Genomic DNA, 23393 nt, shown 5'->3' on the forward strand with positions numbered 1-23393 from the left:
ACTCTCGCTACTCTGCGTCTCTCATCACTTCACTTTGGTTCCAGCTCCTATTCACTGCAGATGTGGTATTTCCTCTATAATACTTCTTATTGATACTTTCTGTTGCATTATGCGCAGATCTATGTATATTTTTTTTCTGCATTTTTATTGTATGCTTCACTGAAAATATTTTTATATTTTTTTCCGGTTTTTGCAATGTGGTCTTGAGAGATTGCACATTTCATAGTTATATTAATAAGGCACTTATTATAACATAATAAGTTATGTTATGTTATATAAGGCACCGATACGGCCCCTTAACTCTAATATTGTCTTAGTGAATCAAGCCCCTAGACTCATTTCTGCCACACTTACCTATAACATAAGCAGGTGAGGTGTCGATAAATGCCTCTTAACGAGGCATAGCAAAACCCCATTACTGGCGAGAGATCGCCATGGCTACTCGGGGGGGAGGTTTTGGCATGCAACCAATCAGAAGGGGTTGTTAACACCAGACCGGCCAATCACAGCTGCTGGCTCCTCGTTTTGCTAACTGGTGCCAATGGTATCGGTGGCGGGACCACGGCACCATTATTAGGCCAATCGCTGCACTCGATCAGTAGCAGTGACCTCATTGGGCCAATCACTGCACTCGATCAGTAGCAGTGACTCATCATCCTCCAAATTTCGCTTCAGGCAGCAGAAAGTCCAGAACCGGCCTTGCGGCAGATGGTATTGATGCAGCATAGTAAGCGGTATAACAGAAGCAGCCTCCACCCCATGTTGTTTTTCCTTTCAGATGGCGTTGGAGTGAAGCGAGATTACAAGCAAGCTCTGAAATATTTCAATCTGGCGTCCCAGGGTGGCCACATTCTGGCGTTCTACAACCTGGCCCAGATGCACGCTACCGGCACCGGCGTCCTCCGATCCTGCCAGACCGCCGTGGAGGTGAGTGAGGATCTGAAAGGCGTGTAACCCTTTCCAATCATATTTTAGACCTATGTCTGACATTGACCTTTTCCAGAGTAAGTTCAATGACAGACATAAGTCTAAGGACTAAGTTTGGCACGTTGATCGTTGCCAGCCCCATCCTCCCTGGCTGCGCCATGTCATTTAGATATTACAAGGGCACATTTGGGCTGTCACTAGGGGCGCTGTTGCTTGATCTAGTCCAGCACTGCATCGCACTATGTGGTTCGAAGTATTAGACTAAGTCTGACCCTTTGATCCCCTCCGGCAGCATGTAATAAAGCTTTTGCATATGTAGGGGGCGCGGCAACAGTGCATGAGTTGTCACCGACCCCACCCCCTCCCCTTATGCCAAGTTGCCTCCTCCCCCTTATGCCGGGTGGCCCTCCAAATCCCGCGGCTGCACTCCCTGGATCACCACATTCAAAACACACACACCTGCATACCTGGAAAAAGTGCTTGCTGGGGGCAGACATGGGAGATCCAGAAATTGGGTTTGAAAGGGTTGAGGATTAGGGATGATCAATGATATGCAAACACTTCCGCGTTTATGTAAATTTTATGCAACTGTATGCAGTTTGAAAATGGACCAATCAAGTCCCACCCAGGTCCACTTAAGGACCACGGGATTTTCTTCTGATCGGTGCTGCGTGGACTCTCCAGCCCGCAGCACCGATCAGGAAATAGCCAGGGCGATCAGACTCCCCCCCCCCCTTTTTTTCCCCACTAGGGAGATGTCCTGCTGGGGGGGTCTGATCGCCGCCGGCTACCCGCACTTTCCGGGGAGGGGGCTCTTCAAAGCCCCCCTCCGCATCGCTTTCCGCCCTCCCCGGCTTTCCCTCATTCTCCCTAACCCTGTGAGCGGCGCAGGACGGATATCCGTCCTGCGCCTGATAGGATAGGCTTCTGCCTATCAGATGCCGGCGATCCCCGGCCAATCTGAGGCCGGGGATCGCCGATCTACGTCACGGCGCTGCTGCGCAGCAGCGCCGTGTGATGTAAACAGCGGGGATTTCTTCCCCGCATGTTTACATTATGCGTGCGAGCCGTGATCCGAGCCGAGACAGTCTCCGTGAACTAGCATGGAAAGGCCGCTGGACCGAGCGGCCGTTTCCATGCTATACCACTAACGACCCGCCGACGCCTATGGGCGTTAGGCGGTCGTTAAATGGTTAAATTGATTGGTCCAATTTCAAGCTGCATATATTTGCATAAACTCAGAAGTATTTGCATATGATTGATCATCCCTATTGAGGAGCTTCTTTCATGTAACGCTCTCGCTTCTCTTTGCACAGCTCTTCAAGAACGTATGTGAGCGCGGACGCTGGTCCGAGAGGCTGATGACGGCGTATAACAGTTACAAGAACGGGAACACCAACACGGCGGTGGTGCAGTACTTGCTGCTGGCCGAGCAGGGCTACGAGGTGGCACAGAGCAACGCAGCCTTCATCCTGGACCAGAGTGAGCATTGCTGACCTAGCGGGTCTTCCTCGCTGCGTCAAACAAGCACTAGCTGTATCTTTAAGTACAACTTATAAATGATAGCTGGCCAGGGTCTGAAATGTAAAGGTTTAACCCTTTAGCAGCCAAATTGTTTAGCGGCTTGCAAGTGTTCCAGGCCAATTTATTTTAGGACATTCTTTTACTACTGTAATGTGTATTCATGGCCACTTGTCACTAGGGGGCAGTATGAGACAATAACAGAGGACTTCTGCTGTCAGTCTGTTTTCTGCTAGCAGAGAGACATCAAAGCATTGCAAGAATTTACAGCACAACGAGTTCTGCCGGCTGAGGAAGCAGTTCACTATCTCAAATGAGATAATTCCTTTGAAGCTGGGAATGGGTTAATTGTAAATTTGATTTTATAACCATAATATAAAAAGCAGAGTTCCCCTTTAATGTCACTGACGTTACATCAGCCGTGCACTGCGCCATGTGAAAAGCCTGTTGGCACCTCTCAGGGAGTTAAAGTTCACAATTTGTGGAGTTTGATAAGCATTTCACAACTCCTTCATCTTGCTTTCTGTGACATTATTCTCCCCTTTGCCCTCTGATACTGACCCGTGTTTATTTACTGCTCTCCAGTCTATTACAGTTACTGAGAATCTGTGCCGCATACAACACGCTGCCAATAAATGAACGTACAGAGTCATGAAGAATGGGGGAGGGGAGGATGTAGACTAAGCGGGGTAACTCTGTGTCAGAAGGAGAGTGATAAAATACAGTCCATATAACTATGGAGCTCGGTCAGGAAGCAGTGGGGTAGGTCTCGGGGTACGGGATTGGGCAGGTTTATGGGTATGGGGTGGGGCAGAGTACGGGGCAGGACAGGGTCAGGGTACGGGTTATAGTAGTTCTCAAGGTAAGGGGTGGGGCAGGTCTCAGGGTCTCGTGGTATGACAGGTCTTGGGGTACAGGGTGCAGCAGGTCTAAGGGTAAGGAGTGTGGCAGGTTTCGAGGTATGGATTGGGCCAAGTCTCGGGGTACAGGGCATGGCAGGTCTAGGGCTATGGGGTGGGGCAGGTCTCCGGGTATGGGCTGGGGCAGGTCTCGGGGTATGGGCTGGGGCAGGTCTCGAGGTATAGATTGGGCCAGGTCTCGGGGTACAGGGCGTGGCAGGGCTATGGGGTGGGGCAGGTCTCGGGGTATGGGCTGGGGCAGGTTTCGGAGTACAGGGCAGGCCAGATCTTAGGGAGGTGTACAGGGGCAGGGTAGATCTCCAGATACAGGGTGCGGTAGGCCTAGGGGTACCGAGTGTGGCAGGTCTCGGAGTACAGGATCGGCACAGTGCATGAGTGGGGTCAGTTTGCTACTCACAGAAGGGCAGGGTGGACAGTGGTGATTTTCCAGTTTTTATAAACAGCCTTTAGTGATAATTACCGTTCTGTGTTTCCCTACAGAGGAGGCCTCTCTGGTGAATGAGAGCGAGACCTTCCCCCGGGCCCTCCTACACTGGAACCGGGCGGCCGCACAAGGTTAGTACATGTCACCCTTGTTTCTTGTCATTGTTTTTCGTCTGGCTTCTGGCTCCAGTGATTTCCTTTTGGGTAACACTAAACTGACCAAAGCATTTTCTTCCGATCGATTTCCGTTCACTTCTATGGTTCTTCGAAATTTAGATCGGACATATTAGAAAAAAAATCGATCTGGCAGCTAAATCTGCCAGGAAATTGTATTGTGTGTACCTGGCATTAGGTGTCTTTTTTCCAGACAAAATAGGCCCAGTTTATTTAAAGTGGATCAGAGATAAACTTTTTGCTCATTGCATGATTGTGTTCCTTTGATATAGTTTGTAGGGCATTCCTCAAGCCCAATACTTTTTTTGTTTTGTTTTAATACTCTAATAACGTATTAACTAAACAAGCCTCGCCCACAGCTTTTCCAGTGCCTTGGCACTCTCAGATCCATTTAGCAAGGGCCTTTGGGAGCTCAGTCTGGGCAGGAGGAGGAGGTGTTACTAGCCAGAGATTTCAGAGGCAGAGGGGAGGAGAGAGGAGTGAAGTTTTCAGACTGAGGGCTGGAGATGCAGAGCAGCTTGCCTGTGTGTAATGTGACAAACGGAACATGGCTGCCCTCATTGTATCACAGGAAGAAATAATCATATACTGTTGAAGCTGTTTGCAGCTAGATTTGCTATCTAAACTTTAGAGAAGATATATATGTTACTTGTTCTAGTTAGTTTTTCATCTCGGATCCGCTTTAACCTTTCCTTGTCAGACCTTCCATTCTTCCTTTAGTCAGTTTTGTTTCTCGTCTCTGCACCTGCTCCAAAACCGCACTGTCCCTCTAATGTGGTGCCCAGAACTAAACTTAGTAATGATTTGGCATATCTGTAGCTGCCAGCTTGCTGCAGGTAAATCTCTGCCCTTTAAAGGTCTCAGTGGAGGTAGATGCAGAGAGCCCAGGTAAGGCAGTGTGTTGGCAGTGAGGACTACATCAGCAGTTGTACTGTAGAAGGATGCCAAAGCGGGATAAAGTCTGAAATGTAATTACTGCAGATAGTTTGTTTTTCAGAAGTGGAGAGTTGTAAACAAGTATAGAGTTTTGGCACAGAGTAAATTTTGCATGGCTTGAGTCATGTTTTGGCTCCTTTGCTATCCCTCATCATCGATGATAAGACAAATAGACCTGCACCAATCACCCATATTCAGTGTGCGATCAGCCTCAAATAATATTAACCACTTCCCAACCACAGTTTTTTTTTTTCCCCCTTGAGGCCTCGTTCACATCTAAAATCGTAATTGCAAACGCAAGCGTTTTGCGATTTTGTGCGGTGGGGTTTTTTCCCCTCCTGGCACTCCGCTGCTCACTGCTTTTTTTGGTAAAAGCGCTGTTCTAAGCGTTTTTCCAGTGCGGTTTTTAAATTCACTCCCTGGCACAAATCAGGAAGTGAACTCTTTGACCAGGAAAAGAATGAATACAATGTATTTATTCTTAAAAACGCGAACGCAATTGCTGCACAAAGCGCTTTTGTGAGCGTTTTGTGTTTTTCCTATACCTTCCATTGAGGCAAAATCACCTCAAAAATGGTACAGGCAGCGCTTTGCTGAGCGGATCAGAAAAGAACCGCTCAGATGAGAACTCTCTCATAGGGAGTCATTGCACAAGCATTTTTAGGGCGATTTTCGAAAATTGCCTGCGCTTGAAAAAAAAGGCAAAAATGCCTTCAGTGGGATTGAGCCCTAAAAACCAGAGCATTTTTCACATCATGCTCCTCCCATTCATTCACCAATAACTTTATTGTAACTTATCACATGGAAATGATCTATATATTGTTTGTTCGGGGTTTTTTTCGTCACAAATTAGGCTTTTTTGGGTGGTCCTTGTTGCTAAGAATCAATTTTTTTAAATATATATGCATTTTATAGGGAATAATAAAAAAAAAATGAAAAAAAAAATGGTTATTAGTTTTTAGTCATTATAGTAAAAAAAAAAACAACAAAAAAAAAAACAAAAACCAAAGATAGATAAAACCGCGCGGTTGTTACAACATTTAAATTGTTTCCTTAGTACGGTGTATGGTGATATTTTGCCGGGGTAAAAAAAGGTGTATTTTTTCTGTTTAGCGTTTTTTTTTTTTTTTAATACTATATCAATAATTACAAGCCTTTATTTACAAAAATAACAGTATACCCTCATGACATACATATTAACCACTTCCCGACCGCCGTATTGACAATTGGCGGCCGGGAAGTGGACCCCGCAAGGACCGCCGTATTGACAAATGGCGGCGGTCCTTGTAGGGGCATGGGCGGAGCGATCGAGTCATCCGTGGCGCGATCCTCCGCCGGCGCCTGTCTCCGCTCACCCGCCGCAACATCCCGCCGGCCATACGGAAGCGCCGGCGGGATGTTACCCGACGATCGCCGCATACAAAGTGTATAATACACTTTGTAATGTTTACAAAGCGTATTATACAGGCTGCCTCCTGCCCTGGTGGTCCCAGTGTCCGAGGGACCACCAGGGCAGGCTGCAGCCACCCTATGTCGCACCCAAGCACACTGATTTCTCCCCCCCTGCCCCAGATCGCCCACAGCACCCCTCAGACCCCCCCCTGCCCACCCCCCAGACCCCTGTTTGCACCCAATCACCCCCCTAATCACCCATCAATCACTCCCTGTCACTATCTGTCAACACTATTTTTTTTTTATTTTTTTATCCCCCCCCCCTGCCCCCTCCTGATCACCCCCCCCCACCCCTCAGATTCTACCCAGACCCCCCCCCCCCCTGTGTACTGTATGCATCTATCCCCCCTGATCACCTGTCAATCACCCATCAATCACCCCCTGTCACTGCCACCCATCAATCAGCCCCTAACCTGCCCCTTGCGGGCAATCTGATCACCCACCCACACCAATAGATCGCCCGCAGATCCGACATCAGATCACCACCCAAGCGCAGTGTTTACATCTATTCTCTCCTCTAAACACCCACTAATTACCCATCAATCACCCCCTATCACCACCTGTCACTGTTACCTATCAGATCAGACCCTAATCTGCCCCTTGCGGGCACCCAATCACCCGCCTACACGCTCAGATTGCCCTCAGACCCCCCCTTATCAATTCACCAGTGCAATATTTACATCTGTGCTTCCCTGTAATAACCCACTAATCCCCTGTCAATCACCTGTCAATCACCCATCAATCACCCATCAATCACCCATCAATCACCCCCTATCACTGCCACCCATCAATCAGCCCCTGTCACTGCCACCCATCAATCAGCCCCTAACCTGCCCCTTGCGGGCAATCTGATCACCCACCCACACCAATAGATCGCCCAGTGATCCGACATCCGATCACCTCCCAAGTGCAGTGTTTACATCTGTTCTCTCCTCCAAACACCCACTAATTACCCATCAATCGCCCCCTGTCACTGCTACCCATCAGATTAGACCCCTATCTGCCCCTAGGGCACTCAATCACCCGCCCATACCCTCAGAACGCCCTCAGACCCCAGCCCTGATCACCTCGCCAGTGCATTGCTTGCATCTATTCCCCCCTCTAATCACACCTTGAGACACCCATCAATCACCTCCTGTCACCCCCTAGCACTCCTATCCATCAGATCAGGCCCAATACAACCTGTCATCTAAAAGGCCACCCTGCTTATGACCGGTTCCACAAAATTCGCCCCCTCATAGACCACCTGTCATCAAAATTTTCAGATGCTTATACCCCTGAACAGTCATTTTGAGACATTTGGTTTCCAGACTACTCACGGTTTTGGGCCCGTAAAATGCCAGGGCGGTATAGGAACCCCACAAGTGACCCCATTTTAGAAAAAAAGACACCCCAAGGTATTCTGTTAGGTGTATGACGAGTTCATAGAAGATTTTATTTTTTGTCACAAGTTAGCGGAAAATGACACTTTGTGAAAAAAAAAACCAATTAAAATCAATTTCCGCTAACTTGTGACAAAAATAAAATCTTCTATGAACTCACCATACTCCTAGCGGAATACCTTGGGGTGTCATCTTTCTAAAATGGGGTCATTAGTGGGGTTCTTATACTGCCCTGGCATTTTAGGGGTCCTAAACCGTGAGGAGTAGTCTTGAAACAAAAATGACCTGTGAAATCCTAAAGGTACTCATTGGACTTTGGGCCCCTTAGCGCAGTTAGGGTGCAAAAAAGTGCCACACATGTGGTATCGCCGTACTCGGGAGAAGTAGTACAATGTGTTTTGGGGTGTATTTTTACACATACCCATGCTGGGTGGGAGAAATCTCTCTGTAAATGGACAATTGTGTGTAAAAAAAAAAAAAAAAAAAAAAAAATCAAAAGAATGTCATTTACAGAGAGATTTCTCCCACCCAGCATGGGTATGTGTAAAAATACACCCCAAAACACATTATACTACTTCTCCCGAGTACGGCGATACCACATGTGTGGCACTTTTTTGCACCCTAACTGTGCTAAGGGGCCCAAAGTCCAATGAGTACCTTTAGGATTTCACAGGTCATTTTGCGGCATTTGATTTCCAGACTACTCCTCATGGTTTAGGGCCCCTAAAATGCCAGGGCAGTATAGGAACCCCACAAATGACCCCATTTTAGAAAGAAGACACCCCAAGGTATTCTGTTAGGACTATGGTGAGTTCATAGATTTTATTTTTTGTCACAAGTTAGCGGAAAGTGACACTTTGTGAAAAAAAAACAATACAAATCAATTTCCGCTAACTTGTGACAAAAAATAAAATCTTCTATGAACTCACCATACTCCTAACGGAATACCTTGGGGTGTCTTCTTTCTAAAATGGGGTCATTTGCAGGGTTCCTACACTGCCCTGACATTTTAGGGGCCCTAAACCGTGAGGAGTAGTCTGGAAATCAAATTCCGCAAAATGACCTGTGAAATCCTAAAGGTACTCATTGGACTTTGGGCCCCTTAGCACAGTTAGGGTGCAAAAAAGTGCCACACATGTGGTATCGCCGTACTCGGGAGAAGTAGTACAATGTGTTTTGGGGTGTATTTTTACACATACCCATGCTGGGTGGGAGAAATCTCTCTGTAAATGGACAATTGTGTGTAAAAATAAAATCAAGAAATTGTCATTTAGAGATATTTCTCCCACCCAGCATGAGTATGTGTAAAAATACACCTCAAAACACATTATACTACTTCTCCTGAGTACGGCAATACCACATGTGTGGCAATTTTTTGCAGCCTAACTGCGCTAAGGGGTCCAAAGTCCAATGAGCACCTTTAGGCTTTACAGGGGTGCTTACAATTCGGCACCTCCCAAAATGCCAGGACAGTAAACACACCCCACAAATGACCCCATTTTGGAAAGTAGACACTTCAAGGTATTCAGAGAGCGGCATGGTGAGTCCGTGGCAGATTTCATTTTTTTTTTTCGCAAGTTAGAAGAAATGGAAACTTTTTTTTTTTTTTCACAAAGTGTCATTTTCCGCTTACTTGTGACAAAAAATAATATCTTCTATGAACTCACTATGCCTCTCAGTGAATACTTTGGGATGTCTTCTTTCCAAAATGGGGTCATTTGGGGGGTATTTATACTATCCTGGAATTCTAGCCCCTCATGAAACATGACAGGGGGTCAGAAAAGTCATAGATGCTTGAAAATGGGAAAATTCACTTTTTGCACCATAGTTTGTAAATGCTATAACTTTTACCCAAACCAATAAATATACACTGAATGGGTTTTTTTTCATCAAAAACATGTTTGTCCACATTTTTCGCGCTGCATGTATACAGAAATTTTACTTTATTTGAAAAATGTCAGCACAGAAAGTTAAAAAAATCATTTTTTTTTGCCAAAATTCATGTCTTTTTTGATGAATATAATAAAAAGTAAAAATCGCAGCAGCAATCAAATAGCACCAAAAGAAAGCTTTATTAGTGACAAGAAAAGGAGGTAAAATTCATTTAGGTGGTAGGTTGTATGAGCGAGCAATAAACCGTGAAAGCTGCAGTGGTCTGAATGGAAAAAAAGTGCCTGGTCCTTAAGGGGGTTAAAGCCCACGGTCCTCAAGTGGTTAAAAAGTCCTTAAAGGGACTCCGAACAGTGCAGAAACTATGGAAAGATGCATATCATTTTAAAGCTCTCTTTCTCCTCTTTCCAATGATATATAAAACACCGCCCTACGCCTTTTAGTTTTCACTATTTTTGCGATTGAAATTGCAGCGGCCGCGATTTTGAAAATAGAAAAAACTAAAAGGCGTAGAGTGACGATTTAGGTGTCGTCAGAAAGAGGAGAAAGAGAGCTTTATGCTGGATACACACGTTGAGATTTCCTGGTCGATTCCCGGGATCGAACGGATCGAATCGATTATTTCCAACATGCTCGATTTGGATCTCGATCGTTTCTGCCGTCGATTTGGCATACTTAAAGAGAACCCGATGTGGGATTTAATTATGTTACTGAGGCACAGAGGCTGGTTGTGCACACTAAGACCAGCCTCCGTTGCCCCATGGTGTGCCTCCAGGACCCCCCTGCGCGCCGCTATACCCCCGCAGTGCTGGCGACACGCAGCGCGTCGCCAGCACAATGTTTACCTATGCGCTGTCAGTCAGCGCCGCTCCCCCGCCTCCTACGCTTCGGCGCTACCCGTCGGAGGCAACGGAGGCTGGTCTTGGTGTGCACAACCAGCCTCTGTGCCCCAGTAACATAAATAAATCCCACATTGGGTTCTCTTAAACATGCAAATCGACGGCAGAAACGATCGAAATCCGAATCTAGCATGTTGGAAATAATCAATTCGATCCGTTCGATCCCGGGAATCGAACGGGAAGTCTCAACGTGTGTATCCAGCATTAAAATGATATCCATCTTTCCATAATTACATTGTATTACACAGGGCGACTTTTTCCTAAAGTCAGCAGCTCCATTCTGCTGAATAGAGCTGCTGACTTTGAGAAAAAGGCGCCCTGTGTAATACAATGTAATTATGGAAAGATGGATATCATTTTAAAGCTCTTTTTCTCCTCTTTCTGACGACACCTAAATCGTCGCCCTACGCCTTTTAGTTTTCTTTATTTTGCGATCGAAATTGCGGCCGCGGCAATTTCAATTGCGAAAATAGCGAAAACTAAAAGGCGTAGGGTGGCGGTTTATATATCTTTGGAAAGAGGAGAAAGAGAGCTTTAAAATGATATGCATCTTTCCATAGTTTCTGCACTGCTCAGTCCCTTTAAGATAACTATTTATGTTTTTGTTTAATTTTTGTTTTTTAAATGTCTTTTTTTTAAATTCTTTATAAGTGTTTTATTTTGGTAACTTTGGGGTAGTGGTGAAAGGGGTTAAAAACGGATGCAAATGTACCGTACTTTTCGCCGTATAAGACGCACTTTTTCTCCCCAAAAAATGGGGAGAAAAAGTCCCTGCGTCTTATACGGCAAAGGCAGAGAATCCCCGACTTACGAACGCCCGCCGATACGAAACGCGACCCGCCGGCACATCAGGAATTCCCTGCCTGTGTGTGTACACTGTGCCTGCTGACATGTGCCGCTGCCCTCTCCCCATAGCTGCTCTAAGTGTCCAGCCGCATGTCTCCCGCTAGCGTATAGGATGCCCGATCCCCCGTGTTCCTCATCTTCCTCCCCCTGGCGATTGCTGGCCCCCCCCCCCCCGGGTGTTAATCTGTAGCGGGCTTACCTCTCCGCTAGTGTAGAAGATGCCCGATCCCCCTGTGTTCCTCATCTTCCTCCTCCTGGCGATTGCTGCCCCCCCCGGGTGTTAATCTGTAGCGGGCTTCCCTTTCCGCCATGCCCGTTAGGATTGGAGACCTGCCTCACAGCCGCGCATCTTGCTCTAGTGATCGTCGCGCATCTTGCTCTAGTGATCGTCATGTGACGTGTGTATCCAGCATAAAGCTCTCTTTCTCCTCTTTCTGACGACACCTAAATCGTCACTCTACGCCTTTTAGTTTTTTCTATTTTTAAAATCGCGGCCGCTGCAATTTCAATCGCAAAAATAGTGAAAACTAAAAGGCGTAGGGCGGCGTTTTATATATCATTGGAAAGAGGAGAAAGAGAGCTTTAAAATGATATGCATCTTTCCATAGTTTCTGCACTGTTCGGAGTCCCTTTAAGGACTTTTTAACCACTTGAGGACCGTGGGCTTTAACCCCCTTAAGGACCAGGCACTTTTTTTCCATTCAGACCACTGCAGCTTTCACGGTTTATTGCTCGCTCATACAACCTACCACCTAAATGAATTTTACCTCCTTTTCTTGTCACTAATAAAGCTTTCTTTTGGTGCTATTTGATTGCTGCTGCCATTTTTTTACTTTTTATTATATTCATCAAAAAAGACATGAATTTTGGCAAAAAAAAAGATTTTTTTTAACTTTCTGTGCTGACATTTTTCAAATAAAGTAAAATTTCTGTATACATGCAGCGCGAAAAATGTGGACAAACATGTTTTTGATGAAAAAAAAACCCATTCAGCCTATATTTATTGGTTTGGGTAAAAGTTATAGCATTTACAAACTATGGTGCAAAAAGTCGCCAGGGGGAGGAAGATGAGGAACACGGGGGATCGGGCATCTTATACACTAGCGGAGAGGTAAGCCCGCTACAGATTAACACCCGGGGGGGCCAGCAATTGCCAGGGGAAGGAAGATGAGGAACACGGGGGATCGGGCATCCTATACACTAGCGGGGGACATGCGGCTGGACACTTAGAGCAGCTATGAGGAGAGGGCAGCGGCACATACAGGTATCAGCAGGCACAGTATACACACACAGGTGGAGGACACAGAAGACACATGAGGCAGGTATGGGGGTCACATAGAGGACACACAGGGCAGGTATGGGGGTCACATGGGGCAGGCATGGGTGACACAGAGGACACATGGGGCAGGCATAGGGGACACAGAGGACACATGGGGCAGGCATAGGGGACACAGAGGACACATGGGAACACAGAGGACACTTAGGGCAGACATGGGAAACACAATGGTGGGGACACAGGAGGACACCATTTGGGGGCGAACATGTACAAGAGCTCCTGGAATATAGGTGGACCAGGTTTAGGTTTTATTTTTTTTTCCTGGTTTTTGCCCTCTAAACCTGGGTGCGTCTTATATTCCGGAGCGTCTTATACGGCGCGAAATACGGTATTTTTTTTTTTATATAGAATAGTGTAAGTTGGTGCATTTTTACTTTTTGGCCAGAAAATGTTGCCACACGTATTTCCTGTGTAATTCCAGTGTACTGTAGCCTAATAATAATTATCATTTTATGTATAATAAATCGGTAGGTGTAATTAACCACTTCAGCCTACAGGGTTGAAATTTTTTTGCATCTGAGCAACTTTCACCTCCCATTCATTTGCTAATAACTTTATCACTACTCGGCACAATGAATGGATCTATATCTTGTTTTTTTCGCCACCAATTAGGCTTTCTGTGGGTGATACATTTTGCTGATAATTAATTTATTGTAAATCCATTTTAACAGGAATATAAGAAAGAAATGGAAAAAAATCATTATTCCTCAGCTTTTGGCCATTATAGTTTGAAATTAATACATGCTACCATAATTAAAACCTATGTACTTCATTTACCAATTTGTCCCCTTATTACACCATTTAAATTATGTCCCGATATTCAATTTGGAAATAAAGGTGCATTTTTTTCAATTTGCGTCCATCACTATTTAGAAGCCCATAATTTAATAAATCATATTGATATACTCCTTTGACATGCATATTTAAAAAGTTCAGACCCTTACGTAACTATTTATGTTTTGTTTTGTTTTGTTTTTTATTATTGTAATTTTTTTTTAATTTAAACTTGTATGTGGGTATTTTTTGGTGTGGGAGGTAAACGGGGGTTTTTTAATGTATTAAAATGTATTTATTTAACACAAAGTGTGTTTTTGGTGTAATTTGCCATTTGGCCACAAGATGGCCACAGTCAAAAAGTCCTGGGAGCGATCGATCTCGCTCCCAGGCAGAAGAAAGGAGACCAGAGCTCAGAAAAGCCACTGCGTCTGAAGAGACGCTGTCGGCTTTTCTCCGGGGGGGGGTCCGATCAGCGAAAGGGATTTATAATCCCTTTCACTGATCGGTGGGCTAACGGCCAGCAGCGGGGGTGCGCACGGGGGGGGGGGGGGGGACCGCGGGAGCGCGCGCGACCCGCGGGAGTGCGCGCAGCCTAACTGGTCCAGTTAGGCTGAAGTGGTTAATACATGAATATACAAAATGCGAGTCCTGTACCAGCAGTTAATAACAATTTAAAGTGACTCTGAAGCCAATTTAAAAAACAAAAAAACCATACTTACCTAAAGAGAGGGAAGGCTCTGAGTCCTTTTGGGCCTTCCCGTTCCTCCTACGGTCCCAGAGTTCCAGCACTTGCTTCCCCATTAACAGTCTCCGACCGATTGGTTGGAGACCCCTCTCTGCCGCTGCCCGAGGCTTCAGAAGTCTTATGGGGCCTAAGTGCTCCCGAAGACGAGCCACTCCGTACTGCTCATGCGCGAGCACGCTGTCTTGCGCATGCGCAGTATGGAGCCGCCCGTCTTTGTGAGCAGTCGGGCTCCTGAAGACTTCCGAAGCCTTCCATGGCAGGAGATTTGAACCGGGGCTCCAGCGCTGGAATGTGGGCACCATGAGAGGAAATAGGAAGGCTTATTAGGACCCAGAGCCTTCCACCTCCTTAGGTAAGTATCTGGTTGGTTGTTTCTAAATTGCCTTCAGATTCACTTTAATGAATGTGCTATAGTGCTATAAATCATTGTTACCTGCCTGGCTTCCCCTTCTGTGAATTGTCTGTGGTTGTGTTGCAGGGTACACACTTGCCCGTCTGAAGCTCGGTGACTATCATTACTATGGTTATGGGACAGACGTGGACTACGAGACGGCGTTTATCCATTACCGCCTGGCATCGGAGCAGCAGCACAGCGCTCAGGCCATGTTCAACCTGGGCTACATGCATGAGAAGGGACTGGGCATCAAACAGGTCAGTGCTTTGCTGAGCAAACCTGGGGGGGAGTCTTCACTGATGTGGTGTGGAGTATGGTGGGCTTCTGTGACTTCTCCACTGATATCTGCTGTTACTCAGGGCTTACACAGGTCAGGATCAGGAAAGGTGGGTTAGTATCTGCAGGCTGATGTCTATAGGGCACCGAACCTCAGTGATGTCTATAGGGCACTGATCATCAGTGGTGTCTGAGGGGACCAAACCTCAGTTCAGTGGTGTCAGTAGAGAAATGAACCTTAGTGATGTCTGTTGGGGGGCAAACCTAAGTGATGCTTGTAGGACACCAAACCTCAGTGGCGTCTGTAAGGCACCAGACCTTGGTGATGTCTGTAGACCACCAAACCTCAGTGATGTCTGTAGGCCACCAACCCTCAGTGATGTCTGTAGGCCACCAACCCTCAGTGATGTCTGCAGGGCGTCAAACCTCAGTGATGTCTGTAGGAAAACCCGCAGTCAAGATCGATAAAACATGTAGATGAGTCAGCAGTACAACTTTATGCTGGGAATACACTATAAGTTTTTTCAGCAGATAGATGGTTCGATAAATAATTTCCGACATGTCTGATCTTATTTTTGATCGTTTTTCTGATCGATTTCTCATAGAAGTGAATGGAAATTGATAAGAAAGTCAATCGGAAAATCGATCAGAAAATTGATTGAAAATAAGATCGAACAGTAAATCGACTAAAAAATCTCATTGTGTATTCCCAGCATTAGTTATTCAAGGATAACTGTAGTGAGAGATATATGGAGGCTACCATGTTTATATCCTTTAAACAATACCAGTTGCCTGGCAGCCCTGCTGGTCTATTTGGCTGCAGTAGTGTCCAAATAACACCAGAAACAAGCGTGCAGCTAATCTTGTCAGATCTGACAATAATCACGAAACGAAAACGCCTGATTTGCTGCATGCTTGTTCAGGGTTTATGGCTTAAAGTATTAGAGGCAGGTGTTCAGCAGCAATGCAAGGCAACTGGCACTGCTTAAAAGGAAATAAATATGGCAGCCTCCATATCCCTCTCACTTCAGCTGTCCATTTCTGGGATCTCATTAGCGGATGCTTGGTCATTTAAAGGACAACAGGCTCAAGATTAATACAAAGTAATACTGGAAATCTCTTGATAGATGGATCACTGTTCACCTGTGTCTGATAAATCCAGAGTATTCTCCTGTGTAGACTGTGAATAGGATTGGTAAACAGATAAGCAGCGAGGAGAGTTTTCAGACACTACCACACTAAATTGTTTGCTTTTTTTTAATTATTTATTATTGAAATATTATTTTTAGTGTCAGAATTCAGTATTGAGTTCTGTTTTTTCATCTCCTATATTCTGTATTTATCAAACACAGACAGCTGAAAGTGGTAGAAAACATGTGAACCTGTCCATAGGCTGTGATGAAGGTGTGCATACGAGTGCTGCTATCATGGCTGTTGTGTTTATCCTCTGTATCCTCTCCGCAGGACATCCATCTGGCCAAGCGGTTCTATGACATGGCAGCTGAGGCCAGTCCGGATGCGCAGGTCCCGGTATTCCTGGCGCTGTGTAAGCTGGGGTTCCTCTACGCCACGCAGTACCTGAATGAGATGAATGTAAGTTATACATAATATTGGGGTTCCTACAGGTCGGGGAGCCACAGGGCATGAACTAGATTAGAACCCCCCCCCCCCCCCCCTTATAAAATTCCCTAGTGTTCAATGGCTCCTACTTCCTACCCTACACAGTTCCCTGGTGTCTAGTGGCCCTCCTTCCTTCCCCTATACTGTCACCTGGTGTTTAGTACCCCCCTCCCCTATAGTTCCCTGCTGTCAATGGCTTCCCCTCCCTCCCCTACACAGTTATCTAGTGTCTAGAAGTTTAAACTGTACCTGAACTCTTGCACAGGACAGAGGGAAAACATACAGAAACGCACCCTGTATGTATTTAGAGAGTTTATCCTGTCTAATTCCCCCTCATCTGTAACTAATCACATCTGTAATTTGATCTCTCCCCTGTGTCACCTGACAGTTATGGCAGATAAGATCATTTACAATGACATGATGGTAATGCTGGGAATACACGGCTCGATTCTGAGCCATTAAGATGGCTCGATAGATAATTTCCGATCACCGTTCAATTGTTTTGCTGCTCGTTTCACCATTGAAGTTGAAAAAAAAGAAAGAAGCGAAACGATCTGGCGCAGAATCGAGCGCCAGAATCTACCCATGTATTCCCAGCATAACAATATGTCTGATTCCATGAAAGCAGGAAGTAGAAACGGTGCAGATTTATTTTAGGATTTGTATCAGCTGTAACAAAGAAATGTTTTTCTTTGAAGGTTATTATGCTGTTGCTTATCTTTTAGAGCAGAGAGGAAGTTCTGAGTTCAGGTCCGCTTTAATAAATAATAGATAAAGAAATGATTGATGCCACAATATCAGCCACACAGACCTCTCTAATGATCAATGCGAGAAAAGGTTAACCTTCCTGGCGGTAAGCCCGTGCTGAGCACGGGCTATGCCGCCGGGAGGCACCGCTCAGGCCCCGCTGGGCCGTTTTGCATAATTTTTTTTTTTTTTTGCTGCACGCAGCTAGCACTTTGCTAGCTGCGTGCAGCGCCCGATCGCCGCCGATCCGCTATACGCGTCGCTGCAGCTGCCCCCACCCCCAGACCCCGTGCGCTGCCTGGCCAATCAGTGCCAGGCAGCGCTGTGGGGTGGATCGGAGTCCCCTTTGACATCACGACGTCGGTGACGTCATCCCGCCCCATCGCCATGGCGACGGGGGAAGCCCTCCAGGAGATCCCGTTCTTGGAACGGGATCTCCGATCGCCGGCGGCGATCGGAGGGGCTGGGGGGATGCCGCTGAGCAGCGGCTATCATGTAGCGAGACCTCGTCTCACTACATGAAAAAAAAAAAAAGGAGGGTTAAAGGGGGTATTGGTTACTGATTGGGAAGAAGTTCAGTCCTGAGTTAAAGTCCTCACAATAGAAGCATTAGGGAATCGTAGCTCTGTGACGTCACCTGTGATACCAGGCTGGTTCTGTGTCACATGATCAGTCTGTCCTCTTTTCTGACGCAGGTGAAGGAGGTGTTGTCTCGTGTGGATATGGACCAGTTACTGGGACCGGAATGGGACCTCTATCTCATGACCATCATCGCTTTACTGCTGGGAACAGTCATTGCTTACCGGCAGCGACAGCCCCAAGTGGTACCAAGACCTCCAGCTCCTAGGCCCGTCCCCCAGAACCCTCCGCCTCCCCAGCAGGAGCAGCCACAGGAACCCGAACAGGAAGGCCAGGCAGGGCAGTGACGACGTGACGTTCTCAGGACTGTCCCCAAGGCTACCAGGAGCCGGCGTCCGCTCTGAGCATATGCAACCACTTGGCCCCACCCAGCGGCCTCCAAAACTGAGCAGGATCACTTGGCCCCACCCAGCGGCCTCCAGAACGGAGCGGGATGCCACATCTCAGTTTTTGCTTTCTTATCTGTCATTGTCCATTTGCTTTTCCAAGAGAAAAAAAAATCATTCTATTTTACAGTCCGCAGTGATTCCACTATTTATTGAAGACTCTGAGACTTGCAGAACTTTAGAGGGAAGGCTGCACTGTACGAATACTTTGTTTTACGTAGACCTGGAGAGCTGGATTTTATCTCACGTTCACACTGAAGGATTCCTCTCTTGTCCGGCGTTGCAGGTCTGCCTGATCCGCGTCTAACCGTCCCTTTGTCCTACCGTCAGCCTAGCCTTCACTCAACTAGACATTGCATATCTGTCCTCCGTGCTCGGACTCCAGTTCTGTTTCCCTGCTTGCCACTGCTGAGGCACCAGAGGCAGGTGACAGACATTTTTCTTGATCAGTAAACTTTCTGGGTATACCGATTTACTATTTGGTTTTTTATATAAAAGACTCCTTCCTTCTCAATCAGGCACATTTCAGAAACCCCCGCTACTACTTTTGTCTCCTCTCCATCTGAAAAGATGACAATATTGTATGTGAAGTGAAGGAATACTTAGCACGGCATATAGAATATGGAGCATGAGGCGAGTGCTGAAATTGCATAGGTGGGCGGCACCACCATACAGCAGTCACAGCAAGTTCAACAAGACGACCATGTTCCAGTAGAGAGATTATTTTATCCACAATAAGTCACTGTCGATGTTTCGGGTTCAACCAGGCCCCTTCATCATGGCAAACAATCAGTAAATATATAAACTGGTTTATTCATGGCTAGATATTCATTGTTCGTTGTTGTTGCCTTGAGGAAGGGATCCAATTGGTCTTGAAACTGATTACGGAATAAATTGTGTCTTTACTGGAACGTGGACTTCCTTATGTGTGTACATCTTATGGAAGTGCATATTCTTCTCCATGTTCGCTGGGATAAACGCTCCCATATCCAGCGCTCTCTGCTGTGCTGTCACAAGTCTACCTGTCACTTGTACATTAATAGAGGTCGCTCTATGACGCACATGAGGTCCCTTCTCTAGGCGGTTTCCTCAGGACCTGCATTGGCAGCGTTTAAAATGGCAACCTTCAGAATGTAGACCTGACAGGTACTCTTTACCAACATGGGAAATATCGCTGCTGTGTTTCTACAGTGTGAATTCGGGGAGCAGCAGAAAGCTGCAGAGGATCTCCTCGACTTGTGAGTTTTATTTAAGTAATAAAATTTGAAAAAGAAAACTCCTGACTGCACTTGTCTTTCTGGTTTTACGAAAAATGGGTGGTGTGTGTCATGCTGCGCCAGTCTGTCCAGAGAGCAGTAGATCTGTGCCGGAGAGGAAAAAAAACGTAAACCGGAGCAACAGTCTGACATGCAAGACAAATCTTCCAACTTGTATTTGCCCGTAAAGTTGTCCTTCCTGCCTTTGTCCCAAGGTAATGTCATCTTTGTAAAAGTCACAATTTCCCCATTGTCACAGCCAATGATTGTTACCTCATATCCTGTTCAGCCGTAGGGAGGTGTATGTGAGAGGAAATGGCATTCTGCTGCTTAGGATCAGTGCAGTCCTAGTTCTTACATCAGTCATTCAGGTAAGTTCTCTGCTTTGTTTTCTCTACCGATGCCGAACCCTAAGACCTCCCCCAACCGATGCCTAGCCCTAGCCGACCCCACTGCCGCAAAATCCGCCAACATTTAACACTAACCCTAAGACCTACCTCTAAATGTATAACAAATTCCAAGACACAAAATGGTAAGAAAGCCCTGTCCATGCGAGCTTACAATCCAAAGGAATAAAGGGGAAACGAGGTGGAGTAGCATGGGGGATTGCTGCTAGTAGAATATCGGTAAAATTACTGATATGCTACTACTTACTTCTAATAGAAAAATTATTTGTAAAATTACTGATATTTTACTATGTTTTAACCTAACCCTACTCTCCGAAAAACCCTCCCACTATTGATGCCTAACCCTAAGACCTTCTTCTACCAATGCCTAGTGCTATGATCTCCCTCTAGTGATGCCTAACCCTAATTACCTCCCCCTACCTATGCCTAACCCTAAGACCTCCCCCTACCGATGCCTAACCCTAAGACCTCCCCCTACCGATGCCTAACCCTAAGACCTCCCCCTACCGATACCTAACCCTAAGACCTCCCCCTACCGGTGGCTAACCCTAAGACCTCCCCCTACCGATGGCTAACCCTAAGACCTCCCTCTAACGATGCCTAACCCTAAGACCTCCCCCTACCGATGCCTAACCCTAAGACCTCCCCCTACCGATGCCTAACCCTAAGACCTCCCCCTACCGATACCTAACCCTAAGACCTCCCCCTACCGGTGGCTAACCCTAAGACCTCCCCCTACCGATGGCTAACCCTAAGACCTCCCTCTAACAATGCCTAACCCTAAGACCTCCCCCTACCGATGGCTAACCCTAAGACCTCCCCCTACCGATGGCTTACCCTAAGACCTCCCCCTACCGATGGCTAACCCTAAGACCTTCCCCTACCGATGGCTAACCCTAAGACCTCCCCCTACCGATGGCTAACCCTAAGACCTCCCCCTACCGATACCCAACCCTAAGACCTCCCCCTACCGATGCCTAACCCTAAGACCTCCCTCTACCGATGCCTAACCCTAAGACCTCCCTCTACCGATGCCTAACCCTAAGTCCTCCCCCTACCGATGCCTAACCCTAAGACCTCCCCTCACCGATGCCTAACCCTAAGACCTCCCCCTACCGATGGCTAACCTTAAGGCCTCCCCCTACCGATGGCTAACCCTAAGACCTCCCCCTACCGATGGCTAACCCTAAGACCTCCCCCTACCGATACCCAACCCTAAGACCTCCCCCTACCGATGCCTAACCCTAAGACCTCCCTCTACCGATGCCTAACCCTAAGACCTCCCTCTACCGATGCCTAACCCTAAGTCCTCCCCCTACCGATGCCTAACCCTAAGACCTCCCCTTACCGATGCCTAGCCCTAAGACCTCCCCCTACCGATGGCTAACCTTAAGGCCTCCCCCTACCGATGGCTAACCCTAAGACCTCCCCTTACTGATGCCTAACTCTAAGACCTCCCCCTACCGATGCCTAACCCTAAGACTTCCCTCTAATTGTATAAGAAATTCCAAGACACAAAAGGGTGAGAGGGCTCTGCCCTTGCAGGCTTACAATCTAAAGGAGTAGGGGGGAAAACGAGGTGGAGTAGTATACAATAATCGTACCTGATTTTTAGATGATATTTAGCAAGGAGCTTAACTTGGCTATAGGCTGAATGGGGAATGGCCTAAGTTACAGTGTATGCTTGTTAGAAAAAGTGAGTTTTGCGGGGGCACTTACAGATTTCAAAGTTTAAATAGTGTCGGGTGTGTTTTGGAAAGGATTCCAGAGGAGGTGTGAAGCGCATGAGGAATCTTGTATAGGTGAATGCAAGGAGCTCATTTATAGAGACGGACAGAAAAAGAGCGGAGATTGCGGTGGTGTGTTATCTGGAAACTAGTGAGAAGATGTACAGGGGAGAGAGACTGTGGAGAGCTTTCTAGGTTAGGGGTAAGTGATTGATCCTCTGATACGTTTTCTGCATAGTAGTATTATTATTATTATTATGTCCCATATCGGTATACCAGGTAAATCAGACAAAAAATGAGTTGAAAAGTTACCTCGGCTTATATGCGGGTCAGTGGGGCAGAACGGATAGTGGAGCAGGTTTTGCTACTGGCAAAGGAGCTTACGGATTGTGCACTAGTGATCCTGCTCTTGCCAGCTGGCTCCCTGCTGTGTCTGTAACCCCCATCCCCTGCAACATAGGTAGTCTTGAGCAGCACACTCTGCACACCGTGTCACCTGACCTGTGGAGCGGAGCGTACAAGCAATGTGTCAGCGGTGCAGTGATCGGGGACGCAGCTGTATCATCCTTGGTGCTACGTGGAGATCTGGCTATGGGGAGAGGGGCTGACTTGCACTGGTGGCACACCAGGCTACTGTGGAGGGGGGGCTATACTGGGTAGGGGGCTTATATGCGAGTCAATCACTTTTTTTTTCCCCTGGTTTCGGGTGGAGAGTTTGGTACCTCGGCTCATACACGAGTATATACGGTAATGATTTAGTCAGTGTTTGCCCATTGTAAAAAAAATTTCTCTCCCTGATTTACATTCTGACATTTACCACCTGGTGACATTTTTACTGCTGGCAGGTGATGTCACTGGAAGGAGATGCTGCTTGCTTTTTGGCAGTTGTAAACAGATGTTATTTCCCACAATGCAACAAGGCTCCCACAGTGTGATGGCAGAACCATGGTCCTGACATCACACTGTGGGAGGAGTTTCACCACAATATCTGCCATACAGAGCCCCCTGATGATCTGTTTGTGAAAAGGAAAAGGGGGTATCCGCTACTGATTGGGATGAAGTTCTATTCTTGGTTACGGTTTCTCTTTAAATGCAAAGTCACGACTTGCACAATTTTTCAGGATAACGTATGCAAGCATCGTCTCTGGAAGCGAATTGGACCTAAAAAACGATCAGAGCGGCTGAACTGCCCACTCAGCTGTGAACGGTCAGTTTTCCCCCGGCTCAATGTGAACCGAGTCTAAAGGACAACTAAACCGAGAGGGATATGGAGGCTGCCATAATAATTTCCTTGTTTTAAACAATACCAGTTGCCTGGCAGTCCTGCTGATCCTCAGAAGAATCAGAATCCGATCCTCTGCCTCTGATCCTTTTAGCCACAGCCCCTGAACAAGCATATGTAGATAAGATGTTTCTGACATCATTGTCAGTTCTGACAAGATTAGCTGCATGCTTGTTTCTGGTGTAATTCAGACACTACTGCAGCCAAATAGATCAGCAGGGCTGCCAGGCGACTGGTATTGTTTAAAAGGACATAAATATGGCAGCCTTCTCACCCCAGGTTCTCTTTAACCTTTGTGATACAGTACTGGAACAGAGGGTTATAAGAAGACAAGGAGGTCTCCCGACTATCCAAATGCTTCCCAGTAGCAAGGGAAGTATCGCGTTTCCAGCAGATTTACGGAAACCGGTTTACAGATTATCTCTCCGTAG

General features: G+C 46.7%; 1 protein-coding gene across 1 annotated transcript in view; it reads left to right on the plus strand.

Moving 5' to 3' along the window:
- Window positions 1–19566, plus strand: part of SEL1L (SEL1L adaptor subunit of SYVN1 ubiquitin ligase) — a 61027-nt gene extending 41461 nt beyond the window's left edge. Inside the window, exons 16-21 of the mRNA XM_068254436.1 lie at window positions 779–927; window positions 2244–2409; window positions 3849–3923; window positions 14707–14879; window positions 16363–16491; window positions 17961–19566. Coding sequence (XP_068110537.1) covers window positions 779–927; window positions 2244–2409; window positions 3849–3923; window positions 14707–14879; window positions 16363–16491; window positions 17961–18191 — 923 coding nt within the window. The 3' untranslated portion in view covers window positions 18192–19566. The remainder of the gene's footprint in view (window positions 1–778; window positions 928–2243; window positions 2410–3848; window positions 3924–14706; window positions 14880–16362; window positions 16492–17960) is intronic.
- The last annotated feature ends 3827 nt before the right edge of the window (window positions 19567–23393 follow it).

The sequence above is a fragment of the Hyperolius riggenbachi genome, chromosome 9, assembly GCF_040937935.1.
Source record: "Hyperolius riggenbachi isolate aHypRig1 chromosome 9, aHypRig1.pri, whole genome shotgun sequence".
NCBI classification, from domain to species: domain Eukaryota; kingdom Metazoa; phylum Chordata; class Amphibia; order Anura; family Hyperoliidae; genus Hyperolius; species Hyperolius riggenbachi.